This window comes from Mauremys mutica, chromosome 10 (assembly GCF_020497125.1).
Source record: "Mauremys mutica isolate MM-2020 ecotype Southern chromosome 10, ASM2049712v1, whole genome shotgun sequence".
NCBI lineage: Eukaryota > Metazoa > Chordata > Testudines > Geoemydidae > Mauremys > Mauremys mutica.
The window spans coordinates 21,036,421-21,057,516 of NC_059081.1; the positions used below are offsets into that span (position 1 = coordinate 21,036,421).

At 39.5% G+C, this 21,096-nt stretch overlaps 1 protein-coding gene across 1 annotated transcript in view; it reads right to left on the reverse strand.

Moving 5' to 3' along the window:
* The window catches only part of LRP1B (LDL receptor related protein 1B), a 1,288,869-nt gene that overhangs the window by 542,389 nt on the left and 725,384 nt on the right, over nucleotides 1-21,096 (reverse strand). Inside the window, exons 10-13 of the mRNA XM_045032831.1 lie at nucleotides 20,610-20,832; nucleotides 16,392-16,563; nucleotides 10,419-10,562; nucleotides 8,754-8,990 (exon numbers count right to left, since the gene is read on the reverse strand). Coding sequence (XP_044888766.1) covers nucleotides 8,754-8,990; nucleotides 10,419-10,562; nucleotides 16,392-16,563; nucleotides 20,610-20,832 — 776 coding nt within the window. The remainder of the gene's footprint in view (nucleotides 1-8,753; nucleotides 8,991-10,418; nucleotides 10,563-16,391; nucleotides 16,564-20,609; nucleotides 20,833-21,096) is intronic.

The window sequence follows — 21,096 nt, forward strand, 5'->3', positions numbered from 1 at the left end:
CCAGATTGCTTATTTCACACATGATGCTAACTTCCCTTACTAATCTAGAACAATATGCTTAGAAAGATGGTCTTGGAATTGACAACCAGTACATGGTTGACAAACGTTGAAACATATGTGCCACTGAGGAATTTTATCACAAACTATATGTAGGAACCCATCCATATACATATATAGATACGAGGTAAATACTAATCACATCTGACAAAAGCACTGATACAGACACCCTGCTTACAACCCAATCTGTATATCTGTATATTAAAACCAGCCACACTAAAAAGAACAGAATATAAGTTGAACTGTGCTGCCATAAACAGCATGTAGAAGTAATGTTACTTTTTCCTATTAACCACTCCCCTAGCTTTTTCTGAAGCATCTGATTCTGGACAATGATTCTGGACCTCTGATTCAGTCAGATAGGATAGTAATTATTATTATTAATTTGTATTGCACTAGTGCCTAAGAGCTCCAGTCACGGATCAGGACCTTGTGGTCCTAGGCACGTACAAACACAGAACAAAAAGATAGTTCCTGACCTAAAGAGATGAAAGTGATGTTTTCTTCATACACAATAACTTTATTTTATTGTGTTGCATTTATTTCTCCAGCCAATGTACTTCACCAGGTATGACAGGGATCCCCACACTGACATAAGGAAGCAGCATCAAACAATTCCTCTGTAATGAGTGCCATGTATTAAATGTCATAAATTCAGTCAATCTAGAGATTATTTAAGCATCTGTTTTGGAGTCTGACTCTGAGCTAGAAAAGGTTAAGGAACTTGCAGGCTAAATGACTCAAATTCTACCTTTAAAAACATATTAGAGAAGTATATCAATGGTAGTTAGGGCTGTTCCTTATAAATAGCTGACAAAGCCATGTTAGATAGACTAGAGCTTTGAAATGCAAACCTATACTGTTAGGGAATTAGAGGTAAATACTAATTGTATTTGTTTACTTATATCTTGTTAGATGTTAACCATGTAACCAGACAGTTCCTGTCTATTACAATATTCTATTGATTCAGAGATCAAAAGGAAATAGTAAGAATTTGATGAAACTTGGGTATAATAAAATCATTATCTTTATTTCTCTTTGAAGTTTGTAGTAAACTGTTTATGAATTGCTTAATGAAGAATTATCTTATGATGATGAATGCAACTAATTACCTGGTATACATAGGAAATAGGAGGTTTTATTTCAAAGCCACTATTCTTCACCCAAGGAATACCTGCTGTCAAGTGTCTATCGATAGCCTGCCAGAGATCTATAGAAGAACTCTAGGGCCCTGAACTTGTTATCTGAGATGGGCTTGAGCTTTGTCAGGGGAAGCTTGAGTTGCAAGACTGAGGTCTCCAGCTCCAGTCTGGATTACCCTGCTACTTGTCATGGAAGAATTTGAATAAACTCTATATATGGATTGCCTATTTGGCCTATAAGTGGATGAACTGATTCTGGAAAGAACTTTTTGCAACTCAGCAGCTCACCATCTCTACTATGAAACTGACCTAATAACATTACTCATATAGATATGTATAATGATCTTTTAACCACAATACCCTCTCTCTTTTCTTTTTTAAATAAATCTTAGTTTAGTTAATAAGAAATGGCCATAAATGAGTATTTGGGTATGATCTGAAATATTCATTGTCCTGGTGGGTAATGTGTCTGATCTCTTTGGACTTATATATGATGAACACGATTTTCAGACATCCTCATCATATTTGACTTGGCTGTCTGGGTGGGAGCCCAAGGCTGGAGCTTTAAGGGAACTGTGGTTTTGGTTTCTGGGTAACCAGTAAGGTGTTGAAGAAGTTGTTTTGTGGCTGGCTTGGTGAATCTAATTATTACAATAACCACCAATCTCAGGGATCGTTTGCCCCATTCTTTGTAGTTTGCCTGACTGAGCATTCTCAGTGTGGCCCCTCCAGGCAACAATGGTTACATAGACCTTCAACTTATTTTCTCAGGACTCGCTCTTTACATAGCACACTTTCTCACACAAAACCCACTTTTGTTGATCATTGCTCTGTTAAATCACATTACATCGCTCATTCCCCAAAAGACTGGTAAATTCCAGGACCATACACAGGACTGTGGGTCTCTTTTTCTGTGTCACACTAATATGTGCTTACCTTTACTCCAGAGCAGGGTAGAAAATCTTTCTGTTTGCAGAAATCCAGTACATGATACACTGAATGACATCAACAATGGCCTAAGATAAAGTGCTACAGTTTTACCCAATAGATGAAATATCAATTCCCCTGGGCTGCCACACACTTCAAATGCAATAATAGCATCTGTAAAAGGAGTCATTACGATCTCAATGAACTTGTAATATGATAAATTGTTTAACAACCTTTCACTATGAGTTTGTAATATCTCCGGATTCATTATCATGTTAATAGAACTATCAAGGTTTCAAATTCCTTGCAATTTAAATATTTTCTTTTCCTGTTTTTTTTGTCTTTTCTCATTTTTGTAATGATTTCCTTTAAATAATAAAAATGTAGCAATTTCAATTTTAAAATATGTTAAAACTTATTAAGATTATGACACAGATTTATATAAAGCACTGAAATTAAATAGTACCAAAATGTCCATGCCATCCTTACGTTGCCCTACTGAGAACAGATTTTTCAGCAATCATACTTTCACTTTTCATAATAGAAAACAAAAGGAAAAAGCTGGAGTTGGTGACTAAAGAAAATCACAGCAAGATATCAGATTGATGACTTTTTTAAAGTGTTCTTTCCCTATAAATGTCCTCCACATCATTGTCCAGGCACAGCAGCTGCGAGCAAGGAGCATGGATTAATGAAGGTATGAGAGCACAGTTATTGTAATGTAAAACGATCAATCAACATAAGGAAGGCTACTGTCCATATCATTGAAGCCTATGTACAAGACAATACAATAGATTTAGAGTAAATCAGGATTCAGAAATTCATGGGTTTTGCATTGTTTTAATGGCAACCCTCCCCTGTAATTAAAAAGCAGTATGATCATTTAAATCTGTATTCTCTCAACTACTGCCATGGTTTATATTAAAATAAATAAAAACATACAAGTATAACCCTTCTGTAGGAGGGTGACCCCACTCCTCCCCTGAAGGGCTTAAAACAGCCTTGGGAGAGGACTGCAGCGGCAGAAAAGCTAAGCTGATTGGAGGAAGCAGCCACAGGTGGGGCCACGCCCCAATCAGGCCACAGCTGGCCCAGTAAGAGGGCTGAGGGCCAGAGACTCAGAGACGCACTCTCTCTAGCTTTTGAGAGAGAAGGACCTGGCTGCCTGAGAGTGGAGTGGGGTACCTGAGGTGGAGCAGTGCTGGGGAAGGTCAGAGGGAGCTGGGGAGCTCCAGCCTAGCAAAGCCCCAGGCTGCAGGCCGAGTTAAGAGCCCACAGAGGTACTGGGGCTGCAGAGGGGCAGCCCAGATATAGGCAGAGGCAGCTGGTCCAATTCCCCCTTGCCGATGATGAATGGTTTATAGACTGCAGTCTGCCCCAGGGAGCGGGGGCTAGACGATGCCTGGCAGTAGCCACTGAGGCAAGGTGGGGATAGGGAGTTGGGGGTTCCCCTGGGAGGGGAGACCCAGCTTGTGGGTTACTGCTGGGGGCAAAACCCTGACATAGAGGGGCACTGGGGTCTGGAAGGTACACGGGGGCCAGTGGCAGGTGAGACACCAGCCTGCAGAAGGCGCTCTGTGCTGAAAAAACTGATTCCCTAGATGACCAGCAAGAGGTGCTGCGCCAGTGTGTCATCGCCCCGCAACACCTTCTCATCTTTCAAGATGCAACTCTTGGGTCTCTCTTGTCTCTCCTGTTCGTTTTACTTTCTTTATACAATCCTGCAAGATGCAGACCACTACCTGCAATGGCCTGAACTTCAATGGGAGTCACTAATTTTTTTTTTTTTAAATCAGAAAAAGCAAATTAGCTGAAACTAAAGCTTTTTGCAGAAATGTATCAGTTGTAATGAAACTTTTGTCTGGAAGGTTTCTGTGGTCCAGCATGGAATTTCTGGTCAAAATCTGAAAGTGATCCACCCCAGCATAGCAAATAGCTAAGGACCTCCATTTGGGGGTTTTATTATGTTTAACATTTCCTGGGAATTCATCTGTATTTATTACAAAAAAATAAAAATGGGTGAAAATCAGTGGAGAAAATTAACAACACAGCTTTGTGGGCAGGAAAAAAAACCCAACAAAGATGGAAAAGTAAGGGTATTGAAAGTAAATGCAGTTTAACACTGAGGTTAATATTTTACTTTTAGCTTTGTTTATTAAAAACTTTACTATGCAGAGGAAGTGGATGGGATATGCTGAAGGGCTGATCTGGCAGGTACTCTGCAAGGGACAACCAGGTATGGGGAGTTCCAGCACTTGCAAAATTCATATTAAAAAAAATCAGTAAACCCCAAGTTTTTCAAAACCCAGGAATTTTTCAAATACATTCAGTAAATTCCAAAAATGAAAAGAAAGGGGAAAAATACATGTTTAAATCACAGAAAACTAGATGCAAACAGGTTGCTATGGAGACTGCTAGAAATAGGTAACACTTATAGGGATAATACGTATTAGACGGATGGGGCAGAAGGTTTTAAAATACACAAGTTTTCCAAAACATGTTGAACAAGCTCTGCTTGCATCACTAATAAACTAGAGTACTGGTGTGTTTTGGTCTTTAATCTTGTTTGATATGGATTTAATGTAATGTTCTGTCATAAACTCTGAATGCATCATTGCAGGTCATGCTCTCAAATGGGGAAAGAGCCTACAAGCAAGAGTAATTATGTTAGTCTCCTCACACCACTTGGACAGTGTTTTGGAGCCACTGGATTTGTATAATTCCAGTTTCAGTAGCCCCTCTCCTGTGTTGGTCCAGTGCACCCCCATCACTTTCCACACTAAGCTTTGTGGACAAAATGACACAGTGTACTCCTACTCTACCCTCTTCAGGAAATTGCTGCAAAGACCTTCCGTAGGCCCACCTATGTCAGAGTAAACTGGGTGCTATATTAATAAGAACTAAAAATCTAAAATAAGTGTGAGATGACAAACTAGGACACAAGAGTTGAAAAATGGTCTAAATTTTCAACAATGGGCTAAGAATGGGCTCACCACACTTGTTGAAATTACTTTAGTCTGCTAAATCTAACTCAACATATATGCATTTCTTACTATTTCACAAACTGTAATAAACCCTGTGACATTCATGCTATAGTGACTTGTGCTGCAATCCCTCAAAGTATGTAGAAAATTGCAAATGTGTATTTTGGAATTTCCAAGCACAAATAAGATCTAGGTCAATAACTTCCTGGTAAATTAACAGTATTCAGCATACCCAAAAAGATTCAAAATGGGGGTGAAGGGAATGCTACTACAGGATCCAATACATTCAATGTTGTAAATTCTTTCTCCTAAATTATTTAAAATTCATATTTAATGAAAGACCCAAGAGCATTACAGTATATTCCTTATTCTTTCCTTTAGCTTCAAGTCAGATCATGACCAAGGTGAAATCCTGGCCCCAATGAAGTCAACAGCAAAACTTCCTTTGATTTTAATGGGGCAAAGATTTCACCCTAGATCTCTAATAGTTTCACAACTTCAATGCAAAAAGCATTAAGTATTGCAATCAACTCACTACTTTGTGTAATCAGTTGTACTCCGATTTAAAGTTAAACAAAGGAATAAGGAATACAATTTTGATCAATGACTTACTTCATAAGTAAAAGTTATCCTGAATCAATTTGATCAGTGTTTAGCATTCCGGACATTCTACTGGATGTTGGTGATGAACAGTATCACCAAGGAGGAGGACATCACACCCAAGTACAGTGGTGTAGCTCTATTGACTTCAATTAAACTGTGCTGAATTACTGACCAGCTTACTGCCAACTTACTAGCTGAAGAAATGGCCCTATAATAGAAATTAAGACAAATCATTTTTATTTTTACAGTCCCTTTAGACAGATACATCCCAAAGTACTTTACAAACTGAGTTGGCTGTTCAAACTACATACAGAAGTTCAGACTTTGCCCAGCCTTGCCCACATGCATAAGGAATGGCCAGGGTGGAAGGAGCCTTTTCCCCACTCTCCTGTGACCTTTTGTCCTTGTACCCCCCAGCATGCAAGTATTATGTGGGTGCAGTGCTCACAAAACTATTAAACAAATCAAAAGGGGCAAGGAGGGATGAAAGCAGAGCTCCACGTTCTCCACACTAGACAGCAGGGCTTGTGAGCTCCACAGTTCCCTGTTCATGGGAGCTCTAACTGAACAATCCTTACATTCCTTGAATGTTTCTGATTTCTTTGTTACAGTGTTCAACCAGCTCTCATTATGAAAACGTGAAACCAGGTTCATAGCTACTGTTGCTGGTGCTGATGAGGATATCACCTCTACCATCTCTTTTGGGAGGAAACTTGCTGGGTGCTATCAAATAGTTACCAACACTACCCACCAGTTTAGTACAGAAAGTTAAAAATGAGGATTCACAACTGAAACCACAAGGGGAATCAAGATACAACACTGCAATATACTGAGCACTCTCAATTCTCATTCAGCACCTAGTAGGCTCCTGTGTGGGCAGACTGTAATAACTTGAGTTGAAATATTGCTAGGGCTAATACACCTACTCTTGCAAGAAGTGCCATGCACAAGTAATGAGGACCTGTGACCAGAGAAATGGCAACTATAGCAGCATAGTGCCCCCTAACACCATGCTACTCAGAGAAAAAAAGAGTGTTCCCTACTAAATTGCTTCGTGAAACACCTGATTTTCTCTAGTCATCCCCCACCCAAGCACTGAGCCAATCCATCCCAGCTGAGTTTATGAGGACTGACAAGGATAAAGTTGAAATGATATGGCAAGATGCCATATTAATTTTTAAAATGATGAAAAATACCACAACAAGTGCTCTTCAAATATGCTTAATATTATGAAACTATGTGGAGCACTAACTAACTTAGCGTATGTCTACACTTCAGCTCGGAGAATGCTTTCTTGCTCAGGTAGAAAGACATGCGCTCCAGTTAGCATGCTAAAAATAGCAGTGTAGCTGGGGGTAGCAGCTCAGGTGGTAGCAGCCTGTCTATGTACCTGGGTGTCTGGGAGGGTTTGTACTCAGGAAGCTAGCCAGAGCTGCCACTAACCCCAGCTACACTGGTCTTTTTACTGCACTGGTTTGGGCAGAGCTGGCATATGTATGTCTACCCGAGCTGGGAAGCATGCATAAAACAAAAGACAAATTCCATGGTGTAGCACATGAGAGCTGGGGATAAATCATTGTCAGTGGAAGGGATCCAGCTATGGAATAAACTTACAGAGTATATTAGGCAAATCACATCAAACTATCTTTAGGAAACACTGCAAAATGTTCCTCTTTGAAAAAATATTTCCATCATAACAAGAATGACACACAGAAGAAGAAGAGCTCTGTGTGGCTCAAAAGCTTGTCTCTCTCACCAACAGAAGTTAGTCCAATAAAAGATATTACCTCACTCACCTTGTGCAATTTATAACATTGATACATTGATCTACCCAAACACCACCAAAAATAAACAAACAAATATGAAAACAAAGTTTATTTTTATCCCCAAAAGCACAGTATAAAACCCTAAGATCATACACACACACCCCATAAAAAGCTTTAATTACTATGATATATCAAACCAGAATATTTTGCTTATATCAGCCCTAGAAAATGAGACCTTTAAAACACTTTTTTACATAGAAAATGTCCTTTGTCATGCCACTTAAGCAGACCGAAAAAGCCTTAAAGCTGTTGGAGAAAGCCACTAGTGAATTCCCCGTGCAGGGAAACTTTGTATAAAGCCAGCGGGGGTGGCTTTGTCACTTCAGGCACAAGCTGCCCTTTCCCCATTGTAAGAGGAAAATGGAGGTATGTTGGGGGGTGTTCAAGGGCAGGGTATGGAGAAGGGAAAGATGCATATGGAGCGTAATGACCCATTATTAGCTAATGACCTTATGCCAGTAGCATAAATTAGGTTTACCCTTGCATAGACCTAATGTGCTGGAGCCATGTGGCCCTGTTAGGGAGCTGCAACTGGCCACCAGCAGCCTCCTGGCCTTTCTGTTCAGCCTGTGCAGCTCAAAGTCAGTGGAGAATCAAGTCCACAGTGCTTTTTATTACAGCCAGGACTTGACTGAAGCCCCACCAGTGAAGGCTGCCAAATCACCCCACTGGCATTCTGCATCACCTCACAGTGACCCCAACAGTCCCATTTTGCGGTCTTTCTTCAGGCCTCGGCCAAAAGGAAGATTGTGACGTTCTTCTTAGCAAATCTTTTTCACTCAGTTTTGGACGTTTTGGGCTTGATCTAGCCCAATTTATTGACCTTTTTCCACTGGCATTTCTTTATTTTATTGTTAAATAATTAACTGCAAACTATCTGGTATCACGTAGATCATAATAGATCCTGAATATCTCCAGTCTGATTTTCCCAGGTGCTGAGAATATATGGAAGACAATGAGAGCTGCAGGTGCTCAGCATCTGTGAAAGTTTTCCCTCAAGAAACAGAAAAATACAAATGCACAGCTGTAAAACAGGAAAGGAAGGGGAAAAGGACATTATTTAAACTTCTCCAATCTTTCAAAAGGTTTAGTTTGGCTTCAGGTTCAGTTCGAGGTTTGGGGGAGGCTTTTCATTGATTTGGATTCTATATGGATCAGTTCACCCTCTCATTAGTGACATCCTTTTGCTGTTGCTATCACCTCCCATCACTTACCATCCTTCAAGATTGTCTCACGCTCTGTGCCATCAATTTTCTGTCGCCCAATCAGGAAGCTTGTAGTGTCAGCGAAGTAGATGTAATTGGTCTCAGCATGGAAGTCCAGAGCACGAGGGTTGACCAGGTTTTCTATGGGGATCATATATTCATCAGCAACTTTGGAATTCAGGTCCATTCCTCGTATGATTCCCGGGCGTCCCTTCCCATAAAACAGGAACAACTCATTCTTTGGTCCTGCAGAAAAAAGATTGCAAAATGCAAACAATCATTGCTGCCTAATCTTCTTTATGCTGCATAATGTCACTTGTTAATTAACCAGCACAATTAGAGGTTTTTTATTCAATACTAAACTCTTAAATATTCGGAATGTATCTAAACTCAAAAAGGTTTGCTAATTATATTACCTTAATTAAAATACAAATAACTTCTGTGTTTAGGTTATATCTAATTAATCATTCTTTTGTCTGTAACAATCCACGTTGCAAAAACATGACAGATCATAAGATCACACTGGCTACAAAGTTAAACAGCATGTATAATATCGTAGGCATTTAATTTTACAATTCATTAGGCTCTGTCAAGGCTGTTGTAGACAGTGACTGTGGCATTCATTAAATCTGACAATACAGAAAACTTCAGCAAATTCAAAACAGACCACTCAAAATCTTTCATCTGAAGACAGGCAGAGACAAATAAATCATTTATTTGAAAATTTCATCAGATTTTTTATCGATGATGCCAAAACCCCAAAAGAATTTGAGAATCAGTTTAGTTTACCTGTAAGTGTCAAAATACGAGCATCTATATCTGAACTAAATCAAATGTCTTTGGCCAAGAGATCAGACTAAAAATGTCAGAAAAACAAGCTCTCATAAAGCAGCAAAGAATCCTGTGGCACCTTATAGACTAACAGACGTTTTGCAGCATGAGCTTTCGTGGGTGAATACCTACTTCTTCGGATGCAACCCACGAAAGCTCATGCTGCAAAACGTCTGTTAGTCTATAAGGTGCCACAGGATTCTTTGCTGCTTCTACAGAACCAGACTAACACGGCTACCCCTCTGATACTAAGCTCTCATAAAACTTTTAGGACTCATATTTTGGTTGGTTCAGCTAATCCACAGGTTGTCTCTCTCTCAGAATACTCCATGTACTACTGGTCCCAGCCCAAATCAGGAATTTTCAGAGAAGAAACACTTAAGCTGCAAAAAATGTTTGCATTTCTTATGTTACTCAAATCAACTTGTTCTTCCAAACTATCATGGACAAAACCCTGTTTGCCTTATTCACACAGTGGGACTGTTTATGAATCAGAATGGTGAGAAGGATTTGACCCGCTGTGGGTAAAAATTAATGTGAAAGTATTTAATTCTGTTACAGTACTGATGTATTATGACACCACATAAACAGAGAGTAAAAGTTATTAAGTCAATAGTGCCCCAGGTTAAATTTACCCACTGCATAGAATGAATTTAGTCAGATAGCTTTAAGGGAATAAAAGGAGAATGTGAGCAAAATGGCAGGTGCATATTGCAAGCAAATTTTACCTAACAACGTATGTTATTTCTATTGTTGTTGATGATGATGATAACGTTAATTAACACTCAGAAGTCTACTCTGAAATATTAGCTGCTAGCAAAGTGTTTGATTTTAACAACATACTTTTGCATGACCTGCCATCACTTCCCAAGACGAAGCCAGTCCTGCAGCGACAAGTCCGTGTTTTGTAGTTGCTGCTGAGCAAACAGATGTGCGAACATCCCCCTGGCATTCCATATGGGTCTACTTCACATGCATGGCTTCTGACTACAACAAATGAAAAATAGAATGCTTGAAATCCTTTAAAAGCAAGATAATTATATGCATCAGCATGTTAAGAGTTTAGACAGAAAAGCGAATCTGAGCTACAATCCATCTTTTCCCAGCATACAGTCATAAGAGGTCAGATTTTTTAAAAAATGATGCCCCAAACAGACAAGAATATAAATTCAAAGTCCTATAATGTAGCTATTAAACCACATTCCACATTGGAGTAGGTACGCCAGTACTCTATATGAACAAGCATTCGTTGAAGTAGCACATCACAGTGGAGACTGACATTATTTAACAGAGTGCAGCGTGTGCTCCTTCCATGCCAACTAAGATCAGTATTGATCCACACCCTGGCTCTATACCCTTGTGGGGGAACCTACTACTATCTCCCAGTCATTATGCTCAGTGAGGACAGGATTGGGATTTTGGCACAACCATGTACAGGGACACAAAAGCAGTAAGGCTCCCCCGCACACTCTTTCCCACATTTGCACACTATGCAAAGCAAGCCACAGTTTGCCCAAAATGTTTATTTTTCTTGGTATTACATTTTAAAGGCATACTTCTGAATTAACAGTAAGAGTATGAAAATATTTGATAATTAAGATAAAGGAAAAGACTTCTAATTCCACCTGGCATCTTGCAGGATTCTTATTCAGGGTTTCTAGCTACTTAGTAATTCTCTTAGTTCTTTAGATTTATTGACACTTGAGGGTACAGACAGTGGGGTAGAGTGTGAACTAGGTCACCTATTGATGGGCACATACCACCCCTGCCAAGTATAAATGCTGGCCTGCAAACATTCTAGACAGATCCTAGATTTGTAACCTATCATTTAAATGAGCTTCTGTACCAAATGATGGGTGGATAGCTAATGTGACACCAATTTTTAAAAAGGGCTCCAGAGGTGATCTCAGCAATTACAAGCCGGTAAGCCTGACTTCAGTACGGGGCAAACTGGTTGAAATTATAGTAAAGAACAAAATTGTTACACATGTAGATTAACATAATTTGTTGGGGAAAAGTAATATGGTTTTTGTAAAGGGAAATCACGCCTCACCACTCTACTAGAATTCTTTGAGGGGGTCAACAAGTATGTGGACAAGGGGGATTCAGTGGATATAGTGTACTTAGATTTGCAGAAAGTCTTTGACATGGTCCCTCACCAAAGACTCTTAATCAAAGTAAGCAGTCATGGGATAAGAGGGAAGATCTTCTTATGGATTGGTAACTGGTTAAAAGATAGAAAACAAAGAGTAGGAATAAATGGTCAGTTTTCAGAATGGAGAGAGGTAAATAGTGGTATCCCTCAGGGGTCTGTACTGGGACCAGTAATATTCAACATATTCATAACTGATCTGGAAAAAAGGGTAAACAGTGAGGTGGCAAAATTTGCAGATGATACTCAAGATAGTTAAGTTCCAAGCAGACTGCAAAGAGTTACAAAAGGAAGTCACAAAACTGGGTGACCGGGCAACAAAATGACAGATGAAATACAATGTTGATAAACGCAAAGTAATGCACATTGGAAAACATAGTCCCAACTATACATATAAAATGATGAGGTCGAAATTAGCTATTGCCACTCAAGAAAGAAATCTTGGAGTCATTGTGGATAGTTCTCTGAAAACATTCACTCAATGTGCACAACAGTCAAAAAAGTTAATAGAATGTTGGGAATCATCAAGAAAGGGAGAGATAATAAGGCAGAAAATATCATAATGCCTCTATATAAATCCATGGTACACTCACATCTTGAATACTACATGCAGATGTGGTCGCCCCATCTCAAAAAAGATATATTGGAATTGGAAAAGGTTCAGAAAAGGGCAACACAAAATTATTAGGGGTATGGAACAGCTGCCATATGAGGAGGGATTAATAAGCCTGGGACTTTTCAGCTTCGAAAAGAGATGACTAAGGGGGATATGGTAGAGGTCTATAAAACCATGACTGGTGTGGGGAAAATAAATAAAGAAATGATATTTACTCCTTCTTATAACACAAGAACTGAGGTTAACAAATGAAACTAATGGGCAGTAGGTTTAAAACAATCAAAATAAATATATCTTCACACAATGCACAGTCAACCTGTGTAACTCCTTGCCAGAGGATATTGTGAAGGCCAACACTATAACAGGGTTCAAAAAAAGAACTAGATAACTTCATGAAAAATAGGTCCATCAGGATGGGCAGGGATGGTGTCCCTAGCCTCTGTTTGCCAGAAGGTGGGAATAGGCGACAGGAGATGGATCACTTGATGATTAACTGTTCTGTTCATTCTCTCTGGGGCATTGGCCACTGTTGGAAGACAGGATACTGGGCTAGATGGACCTTTGGTCTGACCCAGTATGGCCGTTCTTATGTTCTGATGTTCTTATCCTGTTACTGAGCAGAACTGCCAGAAAGAAAAGCTCATTCTAGATTAACAGCAGAATAGCAAAGATGTACCTCAGAGAAAAATTAAAAATAAGGTGCAAGAGGAAAACAAAAACAAATACATGTAATTTTCAAATTATAATAGGAGGTAGGCAAGTGACTGAAAATCATTAAAGATGATATCCTCTGATAAGCAAAATTTCTTTGTGTTCTAGCTTCTTAAAAGCTCCTTGTATATATTCTGTGGTAGAGAAGTGGCCAGATGAAAGCCTTCTTCCTCTGCGTAGGTTTTGATCACAAAGACCTGGTAGTCCACATTGCAATGGACTGTGGCCAAGGACATTTAATCTATTTATCCAAATGTATTCTGGGCAGAAATGTTACCAGCCTTCCCTCTACCCGTGGGAACGCACACAAACAAGGTCTTGTGGAGAGGATGGGACAAAAAGTCAGAAACTCTATTGTATGTGTGTGTGGGGAGGGATTCTAGTCTAGGAACCTCTCAATTGTGGGTCTTGTAGGTTCTTGTAGTTCTAATTCAAAATATGCTGTCTTGGACAGCTTCTATAAAAACTGGTTAAAGGAAAGATCATCCCCTGCTGAGACACTTCCTTTGTTCTTCTCTATAGCATAAAAAGTATCTACTATCAAAAGAGAGCTCCAGTTCATCTGGGTGCCTCTTGTATGGAGGAACACACTCATCTGATAAGCTAAGTGCTTCCAACTGCAAAGCCGAGGCTCAGAAATAGCAAGATGTGAATGCTTGGTGAAAATTTCGTTTTGCTGGTGATAGCAGAGAACACTTTGCTGAGGAAGCTGTTCTCAAGAAGAAGCTATGCCTGTGTCAACATATGCAGCATTGGCACTGAGTCCTGGTGCTTACTGATTTTGTCCAACTCAGGTTTTAGCTTTGAGCATCTTGGACTGGCCTCATGCCAGACTTCTAGGAGTCTCCTTGAGATTCCTCAAGGAGAGCTTGGAGGTGGGACCCTTGTGATTATTCTGCCACACTGGTAAAGGTGGAAGTCGCAAAGTGGCCTTCCTTCCTCTTTAGATGCCATACTTGAAATAAGGGGGAGGGGGAAGGACCTTAAAAGTCATTGTCCACAACTCATGACATTGTGGGAACCCAAGAGTGAAAGAAGATCTAGTACAAAGAAAGACACCAAACTAAGATGTTTGGATGCTCAACAAACTTTTCCCCTAGAGCTCCTGGGACTCAGACACTGGGGTGAGGATGACAGTGCTGCTGCAAGAGGACCAGGAAACTAGAAAAAATGCCACAGCAAGGGCAAAAAAAGAGGAGGGTGGGAGTTCTGAAAAAGAACAAGTGCCGGGGAACCAATGTAAAATCAGGTGCTCAAATAGGGTAAGTACTGCTGAAGGATACAGGTTTAATTAGACAGTTTAAATTAGAATCCTGGGTGCTGGAGATCAAAGAAACATAGTCTCCTGTGGGGAGATTCTTTGCCAGCTTGGTCAAGGAGAAAGTGATGGGAGCATTCGTAAAGCACTGGGGTTTTTGCACAAAAGTGAGGATACATGATGGATGCTGGACAGCAGGACATGCTACATCTAAGTGAAAAAACAGCCAGTGTTTCCAGAGCACTTTTTCTGACATTCAGGATCATGATCTTCCCTACCCTTTCCAGATATGCCTCATCTGAATGCTACCCCCTCCACTAGTTTCCTAGTTCAGCAAGACAGATTATGGTTCCTCCTGTATAGGGAGCTTGGAGACAGGATTCCTACATTCTAATTTCACCCTTCTAGCACACCTATGCAGGGCTCAAAGCCTATTTTCTTTTTTATTCCCAACTTCCTATTTTTGTTTTCTTAAATAAAATACTATTCAAGTTCCATATTCTAACAGTGTAATAGAAACCTAACCAAGCTGAGATAGCCTGTACAGTAAATCTTAATGAGCAACAAACATGTCCATTCAGAACATAACAACTGGTCTAGTGCAACAAAGAGCACAGGAAAATACCACATAGTCACAAAGGATGTAACAAAAGTTATATCGAAATCATATATCTTGTGTGCTAAACCTCCTTTCTCCTCATGAGGACAAGAGGTCAGCCTACAGCAGTATGATTCTTTGCAATGCTCTTTGTGGATGGCATCTGCAGATCAATGTTCTCAACTATGGGTTGAGAATCAGTTGATCCAATCTATATCAAGCGAGAGTTTGATGCAGCTTCAGAATCCTTTGTAACATAACAGTTCAATTATATAATAAAGTTCACATTGTTTGTAAAGCTGGTGTGCCAGTTCTCATGTTAGAGTAGCCAAAGCATTAATATCTGTTTTTGTGAATGATATCAAATAGCTCTCCTTGGGAAACCATCATTTTACAAAATTAGAGCCTTACCCTTCATTGTCTGCACGTCCAAAATTTCCACAAAAATCGGTCGGTATTTTGTGTGTGCAAGGTCTGCAGGATCAGGCCCACAATTGCAACTGTGCAGGAATGGGATTTTCCCATCCACACAAAAGTTTGAGATTTTGAATGTTTTCATTTTGAATCAGAACAAAAACAAGAAAACTCAAAAAAAATGCGTGAGGGAAAGGTGAGAAATATTCCATTTTAGGATAATTGAAACTTTTTTTTGGCTTGCTGACTGCCCTCCTAACAGGTGTCCAGGCTGCCTGGAGTCCTGGGCTGCCCATCAGGTGGACACCTGTGGAGCCAGGCAGCCTGGAAAGCTTGGAAGCTTGAGGAGCTGACCAACCAGGGATTCTGGGCAGTCTAGGATTCCAGAGAACTCCAGCCTTCAGAACTCCACCAGGCAGCCAGCCAGGGATTCAGATATCCCACCAGCTGGGAAGTCTGTAAGCCTGGGGACCCTGGCTCCCTGGCCAGCCACCAGGCAGGCAACCTGGGATCCTGCAAGGCAAGAAGCTAGCCACTCACTGAGCCTTGGAGCCCAGGGAACCCAGCTTATGGCAGCCCATCAGGCAGGCTACTGGGGATCACCGGGAACCTCAGTTCTCAGGAAGCTCACCAGGCTCACTGCCATGGAAGCTGGAGGCTTGGGAGCCCAGAGAAGTGAGTGGGCTGGCTTGCAAGTTGGCAGGAAACTGAATAGTCAGGCAAGCTTGCAGGCTGCCTGCTTTCTGTTGAAAGTTTTAACAGAATCAGCTCATTCCAGTGGAATCTTTTGAGTCTGACCAATCCGTATTTTCCAATGGGAAACTGTTCCACAGGAACGTTTTTGATCTGCTCTACTCATATCTATTTTCCTAGCAGATGCACAGAAGAGTTACATAAGTAACTTCATTACTTGTCATAGGGGTTTTCTACATAAAAATCATACCTATCAATATGCCTGTTAGAACAAAGGGCAGATTAGCCCCCAGCATAACTACAAAGATTTCAGCGAAGTTACACCAGAATTGGCTCCAGAGAAGAGTGTACCACAAAGAGAATTCTGAGCATACCTGATGGTTGCATTCTTTTCTGATAGACATGGATCTCTCTTGCATTTTCAAGTCTAATCAGTGACTGAACATCTGTGTGATTGTATCTGTTTATTTGTAAGATGCTGAAGTTATCTGAATTAGTTGCATATAGATAGTTTTCAAATACTGTTAAACTATAAAGATGCCTAACCTGAAAAAAAGAAAAAACATGGCTATTTTAGCATGACTTTAGAAAATAATAATAGAAATAAATAATAAACAATAATTATAATAATATAATGTAATATATAGAGACTGAACTGTATAACGGAACAAGTTTTTGAAAAAAAGTCAATACATATTTTTAAAATCTCAGTGAAGCCTAACCATCAAGTGATTTCTGCTTTCTTTTCATGGAGCAATATAATATTTTGATTAAAATTCTTGTTTTACAATTAAATTTATGTAAAGACAGAAAAAAATCAATATTATATATATTATATTGAATTTATATATACATACACACACCATTCTAAACACACTTCTATAAGTCTCAGAATTTTTTTTTTCGTCTTAGCTGTGTCTGTCTTCTAGATTGTAAACTCTTCAGTGCAGGAAATGTTTTACGTGAATAAATAAATAAATAATAATAATAGCAACAGCATTCAGTAAAGAGTAGTAAAAGGCTATTATTGACATACAAAATGGAAGAATCATGCATGCACAATACGTAAGGTGACTCACTTTCTTATTTGAATGTTATAATTAGAGTTGAGTGAATGCTGTAAAATGTTTTCAATAAATATTTTCTTATTTTTTTAAATGAGTTCCCTGGGGTGTACCAGGCCTTTGTGGCTCCTACTGGAAGGCCCACTACCTTTGCAGATCAGTTTTTGGCTAGGGCCAGAGGAATGAAGAAGGGTGCTCCCCCCCCAACCTGGGAACATAACCTGAGAAGGTAGGAAGAGCCCCAGGGAAATAGCAGTGATGGATTGGAGTGAACAGTATGTAGTTGCTGTGTATGGGGTCCCTGGGTCTGAACTACAAGTAGTGGGTGGTGGGCCTGGGTTCCCCTACCAGCCACAAGTAAAGTGGCATAAACCCCAAGAAGGGGAAAAGCCTTATTTGGGAGTCAGAATATAGGGATGAATTTAAAGGACCCAGAGCTGGGGCTGAAGACCCTTGTGGGGGCAAATAGACTGTTTAATTACCAAACTCTTTAATACCCAGAAAGGGGTTCATTTGGACTTTGTGACTTGGCCAGAGGGCCAAGCCATTGAAGACTGATCAAGGTCAGCCGACAATCTGTAGGGGGAACAAAGGTGGAGGAAAGGAGCGTAGTACCCCATCCAGTTGCTCAAAGGCACTCCACAGATGAATGCCCGTTACATCATCCTAGCACTCCTTTTTGTGTTGACTTTCTGTGAATTTTTGGGTGGCTGTGTTTTACTGGAATAAACACTTCCTAAAAATAAATTCCAATATCATATTCATAGTATTCAGGCTTGATGTGTGTATCTATGCATGTGTGGAAGTGCATTCATTCAATCAAGAAACAGGGACACAAAGTTAGTTAACAACTTGAATATCAAACACCCAATACTCCAGAGACTGTTTGTGACCAACTGAAAGAACTAAAAAAATAAGTAAAATAATTATTTTGAAAAAAAAATCAAGGAAATTCCAATCTGATGGTAGATATTCCAAAAGATGAATATTTGATTCTGTTAATCAAGGAATTATTCACTGTGATGTAGCCACTCAGCGAAATGTTATGCTGGATACACAGACACCTTTCTAAAAATTCTCATTTTGTACAACTAAAATCCCACCCGTTTCTGAAAATTACTTCTACTGGACCAGATCTTGGCATCCATACTCAGACCTTACTCAATCAAAATTCTAAATTGTAATCAATAAAAGTTTTGCCTGATTAAGACTCAATAGGATTTAGTCCAATCATAGTTATGGGGATGTGGAGAAGAAAACACTGAAAATAATGATGCATCTGCATCACTTTGCAGTAAGTTATTACAATGCCAATGTTTTACCAGGAAAATATTGTATTATATTTGTAAATATTTTAATATTGAAGGAATAGAGCCCTGTGCTTAAGAGAAAGATTCCCTCCTGCATAATAATTCCGTCGCCATTGCCCATTTCTTAACGTTTTATTATTCATTTGCATCCCATTGTGAGGTACTATACTGACTTAATTGGAGTTGTGCAACTATATTTTTATGATGTATTTTATGATGTTTTAATTATTTTTATCTGTTTTATGCATTATTGTGATGGTTTTTAACCATATATGCAATTCCCCAAGTATCTTGCAAACATGAAAAGACATATAGCTTATTACCAATGAAGCCAAAGAGATGGAAGCCAAAAAGATTATACATGATTATACCAGCAAGCAATAAGCCAAATCTTGTTTTCAGGATCAAGACTTTAATATCTACAAAGAATACCAGTTAATATACTTGAATTATATAGATTTAAAGGAATCCATTTTTATCATTTTTATGAGATGAGCAGACTTTTTTATAAGAGCAAAAAATAGAATTCCATATCCCAGTGTTTAAATATCTATAGGTTCATTCGGCTAAAATTTCTCTCTGTTTATTTGATTATATAACCTCCTCTCCTGATAATAATTTCTAGCCCCTAATTTTCCAGTAATGTCCAGCTACCCAGTAACTGGATGAAATTCAGCCCTGGGATAAACTGACAACTCCAATGAAATCCATTGAAATCACCAGAGTGGACTGAGATGATTGATAGGTTGCTCCTTCTGTATGTGATTTAACAGACTGCCCTAATAGCCAATTGGAAAGGTTAACTTTTTGCTACTTCTCACTCCCTCAAACAACCAGCATTCAAGGACGCATCTTCTATTCTCTCCATTCTTATCTAGCTAGATTGTTAACTAAAGCAGTTCCTCTGATCTGTTTTAGGAATTGTTCTTCAGCATCTAAGCTCCCTGTACAAGAGGAAAAATAAAACAGGCCAAATTGTAATCTTTGCTAAGGCACTTTAACAGACTGAATCTGTGATAGTAAGCTGCAAAAATTGTGAGCCAGTTACTGCTAAAGATGGACCCACCTTCTAATCTAACTACATAGTGACAGAATGTGCCAGCAGCACCAGATGCTGAAAGGATTCAAATTTACAGGAACCTCCTTTCCAGCACAATTGGCCAAAGGCCATGGCCAATGCAGTCTATTACAGAAATTGAAAAGCCTGATATCTTCCTCTCAGCCTGCCCACCAGGGCATCTCTTTGCTCCTGTATTCATATTTTAAAAAATCAAAAAGTTAAAATATCCTGTTGTCTCTTGGTTGAGCTGGGGTCAGTATCAAGTCTTTGCTTCATGCCAATTTCCCTTTGTTGGAGACAAATTGATATCACAGATGGACATGTAATGTGCTCATTCTGAAGTCACATGTTTTTAACTACTCTATGTACATGAGACTTGTCAATCTACAACTGAGATAGACCCAGCCACACATGCCATACACAGAATGGGCAACTGGAAAAGCCCCAGCTCTGTCACTGTGAGTAGCCACTAGGAACAGCTGCCTTTGTCGCTGTCCCTTCAGGTTTCCAACTGTCCTCCCAACTGCCACAGAATCTTTCATTCCTGACACTCTAGTCGGAAGCCAAAAGGGCAGCAACAGACACATCACACTGCTGTATGCTGATGTATTACTCCTCAGCAGATTTATCACAGTCCCATGGCTTAAGGGCTTGGATTCAACTCCTACTGAAATCAATGCAAATACTCCGACTGATTTCAGTGGGAATTGGATCACTCTATATTCATCCAGACTGGCCTGGACTGGTGAGCACATCTCACTAATCATCTTTTCCTTCTTTGGTGTTATCAGGATGCATCTCCTCACCCTTATATCTCTTCTTCCTAAGGTATTAATGCTATCCCCTGCCTAGACTTACTTCTAACTCTATAATGTCCTTCCATTTCCCCCTCGAGATCCTTACATCTCTGTTCCCCTCCTTTCTTACGTTGTCTCTTATGTTCATTTCCTAAGAGTCACAGCACAGGATCTGGCCCATAGAGTGTAAAGTGAAATAAACTGCACATAAAAAACACGCAGCTGAGTACTTGATTACCTGACCCATTTGGACCAAACACAAATAGTGAATCTTACAACAAATATCTGTTAATGCTATGCACATTCTTTTAATATTATTACTTTTTTATTATATTAGCTGAATCATCAAATAAATACTTACTTGTCGGCCTTGAATTATTGTATGCCTGTTTCTTCCTTGATAGTCAACAACTTCTATGTAGCCCAGATATATGTCTATCCAGTAAACATATTTATTGACCAGATCTACGGCCAGAGCAGTTGGCTGCTCAATTTTAGATTCTACTATCCTTGTTCTATTCATCCCATCCATGTCACATCTCTCAATTTTGGCCACATTCCCATAGTCGGTAAAGAAAAGTTTTCTGTTGAAAGAAAATCAAGTGTTGTGGATATGTTTTTGCTTTGTTATGTTATAAGAGGGTGAGCTTGATGGGTAGGTCCCCAGTGGGGCATTCTGTAAAACAAGTTTTCATTCTAATTCATTTCAGTGATTACATCTGTTAGTAACCCATAACCATTACCATATAATATCAGTCATAAACACAGAAATCTGCTAATGAATACTGTAAGGCATGAGGGAGCAGGTTAACTAAAGATGTGAAATATTCCAGCAAATGTGCAATTGC